Source organism: Lissotriton vulgaris, chromosome 1_1 (genome assembly GCF_964263255.1).
Source record: "Lissotriton vulgaris chromosome 1_1, aLisVul1.2, whole genome shotgun sequence".
NCBI lineage: Eukaryota > Metazoa > Chordata > Amphibia > Caudata > Salamandridae > Lissotriton > Lissotriton vulgaris.
The window spans coordinates 1,221,660,773-1,221,677,320 of NC_141685.1; the positions used below are offsets into that span (position 1 = coordinate 1,221,660,773).

Here is a 16,548-nt window from a genome sequence, read left to right on the forward strand (position 1 = left end):
AGTAGCAATTTTTGTTAAGGTCCTGAAGAAGCAGACAGGGATCCTTGACCCTACTACACTGCAGAAACATGTCGACCTCGATCACATCTAAGTAGTTATTTGTTATACTACTTTGCACAGTTTTTTAACCTTGGGTGTGGGTAGGATCCTATTAAAATTCATTTTCCATTCCTGCAACCCAATATTAACTCATTCACTTATTTGTTAGCACATAGCACTTTCATTAATTTGCACTGCTAGTCATTTTACCCCCTGATACCACTCTTTCTCTCAACACATCCCTGTATCCTTCTATACGATTAGGCTACAATCTACCTAATCCACAGTGGACATGTCTCCACTTCCTTCGGGTGAAGGATCCCAAATGATGTAGGGCGGTAGAGGACGGGTATCTGATGGGAACACATTTTTCACCATGAATACCTTGGATTCCTAGATTGTATCCTGATATGTATACACAGTTTTTCAGATAGCTTTAGTTATCCTTGACCCATTGCTATTACTTGTTCTTTCATTGTACGTAGGGATCGTAGCAATGCTAGGTCAATAAATATTTCCCTTATACACCCTCTTTTTTGTATTACGCATTCCACTGTAGACCCTGTTACGCTCTCTGGGCACTCGCCCGGAAATCGATAGAACAAAAGGGGATAAGGTACTGCAGTTTCGTCGACTTCCGGGCAGCCTTTGATTTAGTGGACCGTACGAGCTTATGGGAGTGCTTGATTAAGTATGATATACCAGTAGGCCTACTGGCCATTCTAAAAGAATTACATAGAGGGAACTGGGCCCAAGTAATTAAGGACACTCAAGGGGCATTCACACAGAAAATAGCCATAGGTAATGGGCTAAGACAGGGCTGCGTCCTGGCCCCCCTCCTCTTCTCAATTTTTCTAGCAGACCTACCAGCAGCACTGGAAGTAGAGAGAAGCGCTAGCCCCAGAATGAGCGGTAGGAAAGTAGCAAGCCTGCTATACACGGATGACCTAGTGATAATTGACCAAACAGAGCTTGGACTACAAAGGAATGCTTTTAGAGACTACTTTGAGGCTAAACATTTAGTGGCAAATATGGATAAAATGAAGATTTTATGCTTTGGTAAAAGGACCAAAATTTTTCGCTGGTATCTAGGTCAACCAAAATTAGAAATCGTAAAATAATATAAATATCTAGGCCTAGGGTTTGAAAGCTCCCTAATATGGTGTACTCACCTAGAAGCCCAAAAAGCTGAAACGTTTTCTTCCATCTGTGGGCTGAAAAAGTTCAATAAAGACTATGGAGACATGTTGTATAAACCAATGTTAAAAGCTTATGAAGCTGTGATCCCACCCCAAGTACTGTATGGGGGAGAAGTTCTCCATCTAAGTAGTAAAGGAGGGTGGGATCGGGAGGAAGGTAAGGCCTTAAAAATGCTATTCTCCCTGCCAAGCTCTGCAATGATACAGGCAATTAGAATAGAGACAGGAACAATAGCATGGAATAGCCAGGCCCAAATGTCCCTGGCAAGATTTTGGTAACGTCAAAATCAAGGGGGAGGGCAGAAAGTCTCACATTGGTGTAGTGAGGAAATCCGGCATAGCAGCCTAAAATGGGTGAAGGAAGCGAGAAGGAAAATTAAGGCTATAACTGGGAGCTTAAATGTGAGATCAAACCAGAATCCCCTGGATTTAGATTTTACCAAGAGTTCACTCAGGTTCCAAGGCACGGAGCTATCAAGGAACCTTGACCTAGAATACCTGAGAAAGAAAAAATCGGTCCAATGCATGATAAAATCGTGGGAGGATGTAACTTGGTACCCATATTTAGAAACTCTGCCAAACCATGGGCTTAGATGCGAAATCCTGAAGATACAAATTGGTACTAACCCATGGTTAATGGAGGGAGAAATAAAGGCAGAAATGCTATATCCCGATGGAACATGCAAATGCGGGCATGGGACTAAGTCTGAAACATTGCACATATTGTTAGATTGCCTTATGGTTTTAGATTCAAGAAAACTGTTTTTACGCCCAATATTCGTAAAATACGGAATAAGGTCAAAATCCCAAGCCATTGTGCTATTGATAGGAATGAAAAGTCTTGATATTGCTATTGCACTAGGACATTATATGAAAGGTATAAATCGTTTTGCAAGGGACAAACTTAAGCAAAGACAGTGATTTATTTACCCTTAAATCCCCCTATTCGGTATATAAATACTTAAGCCCAAAGATAGCTATAGATTAAATGGTTTTAAAACTACTGCTGCTAAGGAAGAATGATATGGGTAAAGTACCCTTTAAAATTTAGGGTCTATTGGTACCATTGTTTAATTATGTTTTTATGCTAATTTAAACTATTTAATTGGGTCTCCCGGTAAAGAAATGGATTGCCTTTAAATGCCTTTGTGTGGCCTATTAAGCTCTCCATGGCTTTGGCCCCGCTAATTTAAAAGACAGATTTAAATGTCTGTCTCCCTCTGTCTGTCTCCCTCTCTCTGTCTCCATCTGTCTCTCTCCCTCTGTCTCTCTCCCTCTGTCTCTCTCCCTCTCTCTGTCTCCCTCCCTCTGTCTCCCTCTCTCTCTGTCTCTCTCTGACTCCCTCCCTCTGTCTCGCTCCCTCTCCTTCCCTCTTCCTCCCCCTGATTGTCTCCAACTGCCTCCCTCCCTCTGTCTCCCTCCCTCTGTCTGTCTACCTCTCTCTGTCTGTCTAGCTCCCTCTGTCTCCCTGCCTCTGTCACTGTCCTCCCTCTGTCTCCCTTCCTCTGTCTGTCGCCCTCTGTCTGTCACCCTCTGTCTCCCGGTCTCTGTCTCCCTCTGTTTCTGTCCCTCTGTCTCACTCCCTCTGTCTCCCTCCCTCTGTCTACCTCCCTGTCTCCCTCCCAGTCTCTCTCCCTCTCCATCTCCCTCTCCCTCCATCTCCCACTCCCTCTGTCTCCCTCCCAGTCTGTCTCCCGCACCCTCTGCCTGTCTCCCTCTGTCTCCCTCTGTCTGTCTCCCTCTGTCTCCCTCTCCCTCTGTCTCCCTCTCCCTCTGTCCCTCTCTCTGTCTCCCTCTGTCTGTCTCCCTCTCCTTCCCTCTGTCTCCCCCTGACTGTCTCCCTTTCTATCTGTCTCCCTCTCTCTCTGTTCCCTCTCTCTCTGTCTCCCGCTCTCTCGATCTCCCTCCCTCAGTCACCCTCTGTCTACCTCTCTATCTCTCCCTCTGTCTCCCTCTCTATCTCCCTTTCTGTCTCTCTGCTTCTTTGTCTCAGTCTCTGTCTGTCCCTGTCTCTGCCTCTATCTGTCTGTCCCTGTCTCTTTCTGTCCCTGTCTCCCTCTCTGTCTGTCTGTCTCTGCCTCTATCTGTCTGTTTCTGTCTCTGTCTCTGTCTGTTCCTGTCTCTGTCTGTCTGTCTCTGTCTCTATCTCTGTCTGTCTCTGTCTCCCTACCTCTCTCTGTCTCTCTCTCTCTGTCTCCCTTCCTCTCTCTCTCCCTCCCTCTCTCTATCTCTCTACCTTTCTCTCTCTATCTCTATCCCTCTCTGTCTCTCTGTCTCCCTCCCTCTGTCTGTCTCCGCCTGTCTCCCTCTTGTCTGTCTCCATCTGTCTCCTTCTTGTCTGTCTCCCTCTTATCTGTCCACCTCTTGCCTGTCTCCCTCCCTCTGTCTCCCTCCCTCTGTCTCCCTCTATCTGTCTTCATCTCTCTGTCGCCCTACTCCCTCTGTCTCCGTCCCTCTGTCTCCCTCTCTCTCTCTCCCTCTGTCTCCCTCTTTCTCTGTCTCCCTCTCTGTCTCTCTCTCTCTCTCTCTCTTATTCTGTCTCCCTCTGTCTGTCTCCCTTTCTCTCTCTCTCTCCCTCTGCCTCCCTCTGTCTGTCTCCCTCTCCCCCTCTCTCTCTCCCTCTGTCTCCCTCTGTCTGTTTCCCCCTCTCTCTCCCTCTGTCTGTCTCCCTCTCTATCTCTCCCTCTGTCTCCATCTGTCTTCCTCCCTCTGTCTCCCTCTCTCTCTCTGTCTCCCTCTCTCTTTGTCTCCCCCTCTCTCAGTCTGTCGCCCTCTGTCTCTCTCTCTGTCTCTGTCTCCTTTCCTCTCTTCCCCCTCTCTCCCTCTCTGCCTCCCTCTCTGTCTCCCTCTCTGTATCCCTCTCTATCTCCCTCCCACTGTCTCCCTCACTCTGTCTTCCTCCCTCTATCTCCCTCTGTCTGTCAACCTCTGTCTCCTCACCCCATGTGTGTTTCAGCCTGGGTAGAGACAGCTTCCTGGACACACACACACAGCCGCACACCAGTACTTGGCAGGTCTTTAAAATACCATTTAATGCTTTGTTGTGAATCTCCCGGCCCCCATAGACCAGAGTGTCAGGGAGTCTGTGCTGCTGTGGTGGTGTTTGCTGACACTCTTTCAAAGGAATGCCTCCTAATTAGCAGCAGTTATGTGCCAAGTGCCATTAATACTGGTGTCATACCGAGACTCACCCACCCTTTGCAGGTGACATAGTACTGTGTTGGGACATACAGTTTGGAAAGCTCTGATTTAAAGATTTGACTTTTCAGGCATGATTAGTATCCCAGTTTCTCTTATCTATCATTTGATTCCTTTTTGAGCTGGACCAAGATGCCCCAGGCATTTGTTTGTGCTTTATAGATAATACATCAAATCAAATAGGAAACCATGGGAATTTCCTTTTCACAATCTGTAAGTGTAATTTCCAAGAAGTAATAGGTAAACCCTTCATGTTTGTCGTCTCTGGAATGAAAAATCCTAAATTATGGTGAAGATTGATTGTAAGTTAAAATTTTGAAAATGCCACTTGCAGAAAGTTGGCATTTTATTGTCTTAGCCTATTGGTGCCTGCGGACTCCCTCTGGGTCACAAGATTGGGTGTGTGTGACAATTGGGATTTGTGTATTCTTCCTAGACAACCCCACACAGTGGGAAGCTTAGATGCGACTAGAAGGGCCATCACTGGCAGGAAGGAACTGGGCGCAGCCCCACTTACATTTGAATAGGATGTGCCCCTTCTTCAAACACAAGGCTGCATACCCCTGCTAGTTAGTCTGGAGCCGGAGACATGATGGCAAGGCACCTGTGTACGCCAAAAGCATGCCTCTAGAAGCTTCTTCCCACTTAAAAGGCACAACTGGGTATAGTTACTGGACCTCAGACGCCAATGCTTCAATACAATGGACCTGTGGCTACTCAGCCAGAAAGAAGGACTGTTGTGCTGCTGAAAGGACTGCTACTCTGCTGGACAACTGCTCTGAAGTAACTGCTGCCCTGCTGTGCTGACCTGCTGCCTGCAGCCCTTTCGCCTGGATGGGAAGGACTGGACCCGTAGCTCTTGAACCCAGAATGACTCCAAGTGCTAGTTGGCTCGCCTCCTGATCTGAAACCTCAGGGACATACCAGGCTTCCAACAAACTTGCAACTACACCTGGACTCTGACCATCTGTGAGTCTACCCTGCCAAGTGGTGCCACCTCTGACCTGGACATTTGGAAGTGGGCTTAACATGTATCACCAGCCTCTGCGACCAGCGGAACAGAAACATCTCCTCTGCTGTGTGGTGCAAACTGAGAAGATCTGACACCTGTCCACTGCTGTTTGGGTTGGACCCGTCGTAAAGACCTTGCATCGCCTCTGCAGCCAGCAACAATTTTAGAACCTCCACTCAGTGATGCATCCTCAGCACAGCCCTCACATCCGTCATTAATGGCAGCCTCGGTGCTGATGCCAAACTCCACATCCCAGACTAGCAGATCTTCAGAACCAGGGAAACTTCATGTCTGTGCGCCGCATCTTGGACAACGGACTACGTATTGCAAGCCCAATTGATGGGATCCCCGACGTTGATGCAGTCCCTATCATCACAGCCTCGCTTCCTTTTGGAACTAATGCATCGCTTCGGCTGTGCAATGCATCTTCGACATGGACATTTGCAAGGCTCATGAAACCAGGATTAAAGGCACTTTGTTCCCTGTAGCCTGCCCATGCTCCATCATAGGTGGACTGAACTTGTGACTTTGTCCTGGTCTGGCACAACCAGATAACCACAGTTGGCGCTTTGTGCTTTTTGATGCTAGTTTCACTGAAACCTTTCAAATTGAATATCTCCTGTTCTACTAATTGGATTTTTGTCATTGTGGTCTTGTTTTATTTATTTTGGAAATAACTTTTTTTTAACATGGTGTGGGATACTTTTTGTGTGGTGTTTACACTTTATTACTGCGTGAATTGTTTCACAAATACTCTACACATTGCCTCTAAGTTAGCCTGACTGCTGTGAGCCGAGCTACCAGAGGGCTGAGGACAGCTTAATTTAGTCTTGGCTTGTGCCTCTCCCTGACAAGAACTGTGGTTGCTGCTTGACCAGGGCTCACAGACCAGTCAGGCAACAAACCAATTTCTGACAGCCTTCAATAAGTGCAAAGTCAATACAATATGTATATCTGTAATTTTAGGAGCACATCAGACAGGTACCTGCAGCCAACTCTTCAGGAGGACCACAAACCTTCAGGTGGCCCCCATTCAGCCAATGGGCAATGCATATCTGTGAAATATGGGAGACTCAGGGGCCACTCATTACATTCTGATGGGGGGTCCCATAATTTTGTGTTACGCCACTGCATTTGTGGTGTCCACAGAAACAATTTTCTTACCTTGATGGCGGTGGATGCGATCTGGATGTGGTGAAGTCGGCGTAGAGTACTGTCCCTGTCAATAAAGTATGAGGCTGCCAGCTGGTGCAACGTCTCTAGAGTCACTGAAGAGCTGTTGCCACTGGGATCACTGCCTTCCATCCTCTTGCTCAGCTTCCGCTTGTCCACAAAAATTGTGAGCGACTCCTCTCCTGTCAAAGCAACATATTCAACATATTAGGTCACACTTTCGGATTGTTCCCTCTCTGTCAGTAAAAAAGCATCAGAAATATTTCATTTTATACAACAGAAACAGTACTAAACGCTAACGTCACACCTCAATAAACAAACTTTGCTTTTCATTAAAGTTTTCATTCGTGCAACTGTAGGGAATTGAAGTTTTCCATGGGTGGTCAATAGAGCGTACAACAGAAGATGAGGATACCACAGTCTATCATGGGAGAGGATTTGTTTTTTCCCATTTTTTAATGTTCTACAGGATAACATTCAACATGATTTTCCAATTCCTTCCTGTAGGACATTTGTTTTATCCTTTTCATCATTGTATAAAAATTTCTTCATTTCTGTGATATTTTCCTTGTAACATTTTTGTATTTTTAATGAACGTGGCTTTGGCCTTTAATTTCTTTATTTTCTTACCAGCGCTTTGACTGCCTCTTTGCTGCACATGCTCTCAGGAGAAGGCTTACCAGCTTTTGGCAAGCTGTGAGTTGTGATCTCTCATAGAAACCAGTTTCACTTTTTCAGTTTGTCTGTTTGGGTTTTGCTGGCGTGCAGACACCACTAACATCCAGACTGCTAAGTTTCTCTCTAATAGTCTAACACTCTAATTTTCTAGAGACATTCAAACAACGTTTCTGTGCAATCATTTAATTTAATTTAGATAAGTGTTCTTTGAGCAGGAACAAATACACCGCAGAGTTCAACTAGAATCTGCATTTCCAAGGGGACAAACCAATTAACCGCATCGCTGCAGCGGCTTTTCCCGCTGTGTGCGGCGTTTTTAAAAAAACCTGCGTTACATGACGAGCTCAGCTGGTCATCAGCATACGAGCGCAATAGCTGATGACGAGCTGAGCTTGTCATCAGCATCGAAGGGGTTAAGTAAAGTATTTGACATGAATTGCATTTTTAATGGTCAGCGTGGAAGCTGCAGTTTCAGCTGTCTCCACGCAAAGGTCTCCACCTTAAATTATGTGGCTCATAGTTTGACTACTGAGAAAAGTGATTGAATAAACTGAGAAGTCTAGGATATATGCTCTTTTCTGTTTGTAGTGTTTCTAAGTCTTGCCTTGGCAGCGCATGCGCTGTCTCTTCGAGAAATGCTGTTTTCAGAACATGAGCTGGGAGGACCACCCTTTTTTTTTTATTTAGTTCCTCTTTCTGTCCTTTAGAAATGACGGCTTTTGTTTGGTGGATATGTTTAGTAGTCCCTCCTTTTGGACTTTTTGTGTCCTCCCAGAAGACCTCTTCTGTTACTTGTGTTCTTACTTGTCAGGCTATGTAGAGTGCTTCGAGAGCACTCTTTTTTTTCTGTTGACCTGCCTCTACTCGTTAAGTGTTCTATTTATTTAGCTTCAGCAGATTCATTTGTCCTGCCTTCACTTATTCTCCCTGTACCATCCCCCAACTCCTCACCCCTTCCACAACACTGCTTGCCCACCCCCACCACCCCTCCGATTTTACTACTTTTTTTGTTTCATTTAAATTGTGATTCTCATACTTTAATTTCCCTGTGCCCTCTCTCCCCACCCCCTTATCCCTCCCACAAAATTACTTGCCTGACCCCACCACCCCTCCAAGATCGCTATTTTTTTTCCGTTTAAGTAGTACATTTATATAGTGGGGGCAGGGGGAGGAATGTGTGATTTGCCCAAATTCATAAGATGTTAAGCAGATGCTGAAGCTTGAACACAGATCCCCAGCTCCCGAATCAACAGTTCGGACCGCTGCGCCACATTCTTTCACTCTGAAGATCCTTGTTGGAGTCTCCTTTCTTGACACAGCAGTTCCAGCAAGTTGCCTCAAAAGTGCTGCAGTTGGGGAACATCCTTTACAACGCAACTTTTACCACGCAGTGCCTTTACGACGCAACTTTTACAACGCAAACCATTACAACGCATTGCGCTGGGGGGCGCTCCAGGATAGGGAATAGGTTTAATGTACTATCCAACACCTTCCCTACTATCCACAGGGACTGGAGTTGGAATAGTAAATTAAACTATTCACTATCCAGCGCCCCAAAGCACTATGCGTTGTAAAGGCATGCGTTGTAAAAACCGTGTTGTAAAGGCATGCGTGGTAAAAGCATGCGTTGTAACGTCATACATCCGCTGCAGTTATGTCAGGAGAATTGTGCTGCCGCATGCCTTTTATTACCAAGGCATCCGCTGCTTCAACAACAACGGGCTTCACACTTGTTTATTTAAATCACTGCTTCTTATATCTAATCTCCCTGTGCCGTCTCTCCCCACACCCTCTCCCCTCCAACAACAGTGCTTGTCCATCCCACCACCCCTCCAAGATCGCTAAGAGCACTGTTTTTTTTTTAATTTAAATTTAAATTAATGCATTTATATAGTTCAGGTGAGAATAAGTGATCTGAAAAAAATTCACATAATGTTGACCGGTGCTGGGGTACGAACACAGATCCCCAGCTGCCAAGTTGGCAGCTCTCTTCACTGTGCCACATCCTCTCACTATGCAAAAATAGGTGATATTTTTCCCATTTGTGTGGGAAAACACCCCATGTATATTTTGTACATTTTTGTGACATTTTCACTTGTGTTAACAATATATATAGAATGGGCAGGGCTGGCAGAGGTTCTGCAATCTTATGCAGGCGCCTTAGGCTCTGCGCAGACCACAGTTTCAAATTAGGGCTGTCATTCATTCATAGCGCGAACATGCTACCTAGGACGGCCCTGATTCATGACTAATGGCCTAGACCTCAGTGCAATGAGGGCTTCCAGTGCTCTGACCTCTGAAATGATTTATGATTGTGCGTCTGTGCGAGACATGAGGTAGTTGTGCCCATGATTTGTAGTAACGGGGAAAAGGCATAAAGTGATACATGTAGTAGCTCGCTAAGTAATTAAAAAAAATATATCAGCAGTTTTATTGTGTGATTTTAAGCTGAAGTTTCCCCCAACCCAAAATCCAGAGTACTCAACAAAACTGCACACTCCAAAGTTACATTTGATGTCACATAATTACACTCCACATATATACATTAATTGTCAAAACACATAATTATACTCAACAAAATTCAACTCTGCAACGTGCCCTTTAATTAAACTCCACATAATTTCACACCTTGCCAAACAGTGCCACACTGCACAATTCAACACAGCATAATTACTCTCCAGTTCCCTCCATACCACATTTTTACACTCCACAGAAATCTACTCCATGTCACATAGCAATACTCCACATAAATAAATTCCACACCCTGGCACATAATTCCTATCAACTTTCCACTACACACCACAAAGAGTCAATCAACACCACACAATTCTGCATCATGCTACATAATTCAACACCACGCCATATAATTCCACTCAATACATACCACTGCACAACACACTACCATTCCACATAAGTCCACTATACTTAATATCACATAATTACCATCCACATAAATTCAATGCACAAGCATTTCTCATATTAGTTTACTTCGGGTCTTTCAGTACAGTTTCTTTACCACAACTTTTCCAAAAATGCAACCTCAAACACACACTCTCCTCCTCTTCTTTTGGTGTTTTCTGCATACACAAGCACAGCCTCTTTTTATGCATCTGAAAAGTTCTCTCCCCTTCCTTCTCTCTTTCTCACACACTCTTTCTACTACTCTATGTTGAGTTCCCTTACCACTTCAAACACAAACTACCTATCACTCTCAATCTTACTTTTTATTTCTTTTAAACAGCTCTCACCCCTAGCTAGTCACCAGACCACATATTTCCAAAACACCACACACCACACAATTCTAGCCCACACAATTCCGCAACAAACAATTCCAATTCAAACCACATAATTCCACTACAAACAACATGCATCCACTCCACTACAAACAAAAAACATAAGTTAATTTTTTTTTAAAAAACACAACCAGCTCTAACTTTCACAAATGCAAAACCAATTGAATTGCAAATGCTTGTTTTTATTTTTACTGCGAGTAGGCCTTGCCTTGCTGCTGCTACAAAGTCCACACAATGATCCCAGGTGCTCTATCATTACAGTTACTTTATCAGTGGATGCAGTGGTACTCGTCAGAACAAATAAGGCCTGGCACACAGTTTGTGCCACCTCAGGCTTCTGGAGTTCTCCTGCCAGCATTGCGTTCCAGCTTATGCTAGCTGTCCCTAAAAGTAAAGAGCAAGAACACACAAAACAAATCTTCCTTTTTTTGGCTGCACCGAAAGCTAGCTCACATTCATCTATATATTTATTTATTTTTGTTAGCAACTGCTGTTCTTTCTTTCGTGGCAGATCAAGGGACACCCGCTGGGATTTGCACATTTGTTTTCACATCAAGATGAGGTTCAGATCCGGATCGTTCTGCTTCAAACGGGCCACGCTTTGCTTCTTTCATCGGGAAGACCATTAAAAGTTTGTGACTTACAAACAGTTTTTTTTCCGGCTACCTTTGGAAGCAGGGCTTTCTCTCCCAGAGTAAACAGAGCAGTGTCACTTCAAAGCGCTCCTCCAGGCGTATGTGCGCGTTGTGAATTCAGCTTCAGTCATTACCCACCTTCAAAACGTTGTTTTAGAAGGGACCACTGGCATGCATCAAGCTGCCGCGGTAGCTGGAGCCGCACATGGGGGTGGGGGCGGTCGCTACTATCTGAAAGATATTGGCGGTCCCCGGCAAGAAGTAGTTCAGCTGCCCCTGTTTGGAACAACTTTCAATTGTATTACTCTATTTTTGGGTCATTCAAGTACTACCTTAGGTTAAAATACAGAGATACACAGAAGTGAATTAGAGAGAAACGTTACTTTCCCAGGGGCCCCTTGGAAGGTGGGGGTCCGGGAAGTATTTCCATGCCTTAAAACGGGGGAGGGGGGGGGGCTGTCCAAGCAGATGAAGGGAAATGTGTGCTATAGTGTCACTGGATCTAATGCAATAGATAGATGCTGTATTAAATTAGATAGACTTTACAAATAACCAGAGGGATATTCGTTTTGAAATATCACTCATCATGTTAATATGACCTATGGGGGCTAAAAAGATGCGGATTAGCTTAGAGCTCGATTGGTCGGTTAGCATAACAGAACCGAAACACAATCTCCAAGCAGAAAATTCTAGAAGGTGGGAGCTTGTTCGCAGAAGCTCCTGCCACTAATTCAAACCTGGTGGAATCTGGTGACTTTGACATTGGTGGTCTTCTGCAGAAGGCAATGTTTCTGGAGAAATGGAGCATTCTCGCCGATCATTTGGAAAGGTTGGATCTGTTTGAGAAAAGACTTCATACACAGTGTGCTAGGCTTTGAGCTGAAGTCACATTTCCACTTGGACAGTGAAGATGTACGAAATATAATGTTACATTTTTTATTTTCTTTTTTTATGTGTTTATTTCATTTGTAGTGCAACAAACTGGTAGCTAAAACTATTCCGTAAAACAACCTTTGTGAAATGTTTTTCTCATTGAAAGGAAGACATTACAGAAAGGATGCAATACAACTCAATGTCAACTTTCTCTCAATTCTTTCAAATAAAGGAAGGGGGTCATTTTGAGAATGGTGGGTGCAGCGCATGGGGCACAAATGCTAATCTTGTGATTACCTCTCCCCTTATTTAGGTGCCGATTCACAAGAGCGTTTATTTATGAGTACCTCATGTACTACTCCTGGAGCACACTTTTACTTACTTTTATGTGCCTTTGTATATTGGCCCTAAAACATCTAAAATTAGATAAATGGAAAAATTCAGGGGCATTCATATACAATTAGTACAAATAAAAATGTCTGTTCCCTCATTGCACTTTACTGAGTTGGGTAGTTTGTTGCAGAGAATCACAAAGGAATATACGACTACATAAAAGAATACTGTAGTACTACTTCCCACACTCATAAATACTTTTTAAGTCAGCTTTCTCAAGTATACTACTAGAATTCTCGGTGTGAAATATCATGCTGCAAAGTATCATAAAGAGTATAACGGCAGCAAAAATATTGTGAAGGTAAGTATATGCGGGTAAGTTTAAGTTTACTATGCTCAGTGTTTAACCCCTTCGATGCTGATGACGAGCTCAGCTCGTCATCAGCCACGGGGGGCGTGTGCGGATGACGATAACGCGGCTTTTCGAAAAAAGCCGCGTAGCGCAAAAATATGCGCCGCAGTGATGAGGTTAATTTGAGCTGATGGTTGCTGGTGGGGGCCACCAGCACCAATTTTTGAGGCCGGTGGGGGCCACATTTCCAGCAAATAAGAGAGGCAAAAAGCACCACGGAGAAAGAATGAGAAGAACAAAGATAGAAAAACCGTTACGAGAGCTGAAAGGAGGCAGGGGCGTAACACAGGCCCACGCAGTGCGGGGTGGCCCTCAAGGTCAAGGGGGCCCCCTCAGCACTGCACTTTGGCCTGAGAGCTCCTAATAGAGTCCGGAGGGGGCCCCTCCACGTACCTGGCAGGGGGGCCCCCTCAATTATTGTTACGCCACTGAAAGGAGGAACCTGCAGGAGTGAGCTAAAGGGTGTGGGAGTGTCCGGAAGTTGAGGACAGAGACCTGAGGTGGTTCCTGATTATGCAGCCTTGGTATTTGTTGCGCTGGTGCCATTCTGAGTAAAGCTTTGGGCACCGTCACCTATTCTTCACCAAATTAAGCACTGACTATACTTAACTCCACATGACGATGTACATAACATCGAGGCAGTTAAATGTGAAGTTAAGAATAGTGAATTTATACTTATCCATACCTATATACATACATACATACTTTTAAGATATTCTGCTAGATGATATTGTGGCTACAATATTTTTGGTGCATAATTGTTTTGCTTTATGTTTTGATGTACAGTCCTTATTTAGCATTGGGGAACCACTGAGATCCCAACTAAGTGGCCTCATCTAGCCACCATCAGAAATCTCTGACATGGTTACTCATCTGCCAATGGACCTGTCATGTTTAGGTGACCATCAATGGATTTCAAACAGTGCCCCAATGGAAATGGAGAAACCTCCCTGCACGTCAAGGCTATCAACTTTTGTTTTTCTAAAACGAATATCTGTTTCGCAATTCCTTTTAGAAAAACAAAAAAGATTACAGTGTGATCCCACCACACCCACCAGGTACTCTGGATTCTCAAAATATGGTGGGAGGTCCTCTGACAACAGGGGAGGTGAGGCATCAGTTCCTTACTGTTGCAGAGGAGGTCATGTCGTGGTGGTGTTGATGCTTCACTATGACGATGCAGGGTCGATGGATTCGAGAGGTCACCCAGGTCAGGTATCGGTTGCGCAATGACGAAGCACTGGAGTCGGTGAGGTCGGGGCTGCGATGCAAGTCGGGCAGTGCGTCTGAGCATCACAAGTGGTGCCCTCTGCTCCGGTGCAGGCAGTGGCCTCGGAGACAGCATCAGAGTCAGTACGGTGTGGCGTCGGGGCTGTGGTGTAAGTCGGGGCGGTGCACTTCACGAGCGGTGCCCACAGCTTCGTTGCAGGTTGCAGCGTCGCTCTCCAGTGTATGTGTTGCTATTTCCCTCTGTGGCAGCTGAAACAGCAGATACAGGTGGAGGAGGACAGAGGAAATTACGTCTTTGTGTCCCTGATACGTCAGAACAAGAGGCAAGGTCTACACCAAACACTTGGAGATCTTCCTCATGCAGGATACACAGCACACAGCAAAGTATTAGTCCTCTCCTTGGCAGAAAAAGGCACTGCAGGCCAACCACACACAGCACACAGCAAAGGGCCAGCACTTCTCCTTCAGTTTTCCCAGCTCTTCTACTTGATAGAGGAGTCCAGAAGTAATCTAAAGTCTTGGGCTCTGGGACCCAATATTTACACTCAATGTTTCTTTGTTCTCTTGTGCCAGAGAGGTTGTGTGCTCAGTCTAAACTAGTGCTGTCCTCTCTGGCCCAGCTTCCTGGCAGGAGGTGGAGACAGCATTCTCCAAGACAGACCAGGTGTATTCTGGTGCAGGGAAGTCTCCTCCCACCACTCTAGATGCGGCCAAGACCTATTTAGCCCAGACCTGACACATTCAGGAAAGGCATTACACACCTCAACCCCCCAGTGGCTGTCTGAAGAGATTGCAAAACCCCAGCCCCTGTCACTCCAAACCAGCCAGTCAATCCACAAACCAGCAGAGGCACACAGGATGGCTAAGCAAGAAAGTAGCCACTTTCTAAAAGTGTTTTATTTTCAAACATACAATATAAAAATCATCTTTACTAAAAGATTACTTTGTATATTCTGAGTGCAGGCCTTCTAATCTCCATCTTTCCACCTTAGAAGTGATATTTATAAGATGTTATAAATAAATTCCCATTCTATGCAATGGGACAGATAGCCTTTCAATAGTGAAAAACGAAATACACTGTATTAGGACATGTCACACACAAGTACATGTCCTACCTTTCACACAGGCCCGGACTGGCCGTTGCGGGCACCGGGCAATCCCCCGGTGGGCCGCATGGTTGGGGGCCGGTTTTGGCCCCCTGGGGGCCGTTTTTGTTACAGGGCCGTTATGCTGCAAAAACGGCCCTGTAACAAAAACGGCCGAAAATCGGCCTTGGCACAGATCGCGGCCACACCTCCCCCTCCTCCCGGAGGGGGGGAGGGGGCCGGCCGAGCACTTTGCCAGGGCCGGTTCTGGTTCCCAGTCCGGCCCTGCTTTCACATACACCGCACCCCACCCATGGGGGTTCCTTGGGCCTACCTTATGGTTGACTCACATGTAATAAAAGGGAAGGTTAGGGCCCGGCAAGTGGGTGAACTTTCCAGGTCGACATGGCAGTAGAGACTGCGTGCAGACACTGAAGTAGCAGGTCTGAGACACCTTTGAAAGGTGGTTTGTGTGGGTGACACAATAAGTGCTGCAGGCCACTAGCAGCATTTGATTTACAGGCCCTAGGCACACAAATTACACTGTACTTTGGACTTAGTCATAAATCAAATAAGTCAATCGTGGAAACGTCAATCTATAACCATAATTTGCAGGGAGATCATATGCCCTTTAGCACTGATCAGCAGTGGTAAAGTGCCACGAGTTATAAAACCAAAAGTAACAGGAGGCCACAAAGCTAAATGTCTGGGGATAAACCCACTGAGAAAGCCAGGTCTAGCACACAGATATACTTTAAAGTGGATTTCATGGGGCCCACAGCAGTATTCAACGCCATCCCATCATTCTACAGGACACATTAGGGAGCAATCTGCACAAACATCAAACACATCACAGAATATTTTTTTCTTGTATTTGCTTGGAGAGGTTGAGGGACCACGATTGAGGTGTTCACCACTGGGAGACACTTTCGATTCTTTGTTTGACAAAGGAATATAATACTAACACATTCTCATCTCCAAAGACGTCTTTACATGTGAACTCGATAATTACATGCTTTTGATATTTCATTATGATAACCAATAGACTAGCCCGATTGCAGATGTTTTAAGACCAGGCATGTTTCCACAAACAACATGCTCTATATAATATAATCCTGGAAAGAGGACTTTGATCTCAGCATGGGAAGCAATCTTGCAACCTTTTCATTGCAACAAAGGCCCAAGGAAAACCTGTAAAGAAACATAGGAGGTTTTAACCACTTGCAAATGACAAGGGGGCTTTTATCCACGTCAGCTAAGCAGATTATTGTAATTATTGTAGATGTTTGTGTGAAATATGATTTCAACTTATGCAAGAGATAAACCTTTTTACCCCTGAAAAAGGTGGACTTTATATTTCATCCCACTGAAACATGTTGATGATATGT

At 45.0% G+C, this 16,548-nt stretch overlaps 1 protein-coding gene across 1 annotated transcript in view; it reads right to left on the minus strand.

Moving 5' to 3' along the window:
• The window catches only part of BRINP3 (BMP/retinoic acid inducible neural specific 3), a 1,009,588-nt gene that overhangs the window by 388,427 nt on the left and 604,613 nt on the right, over positions 1-16,548 (minus strand). Inside the window, exon 4 of the mRNA XM_086964475.1 lies at positions 6,613-6,803. Within this exon, the coding sequence (XP_086820601.1) occupies positions 6,613-6,803 (191 nt within the window). The remainder of the gene's footprint in view (positions 1-6,612; positions 6,804-16,548) is intronic.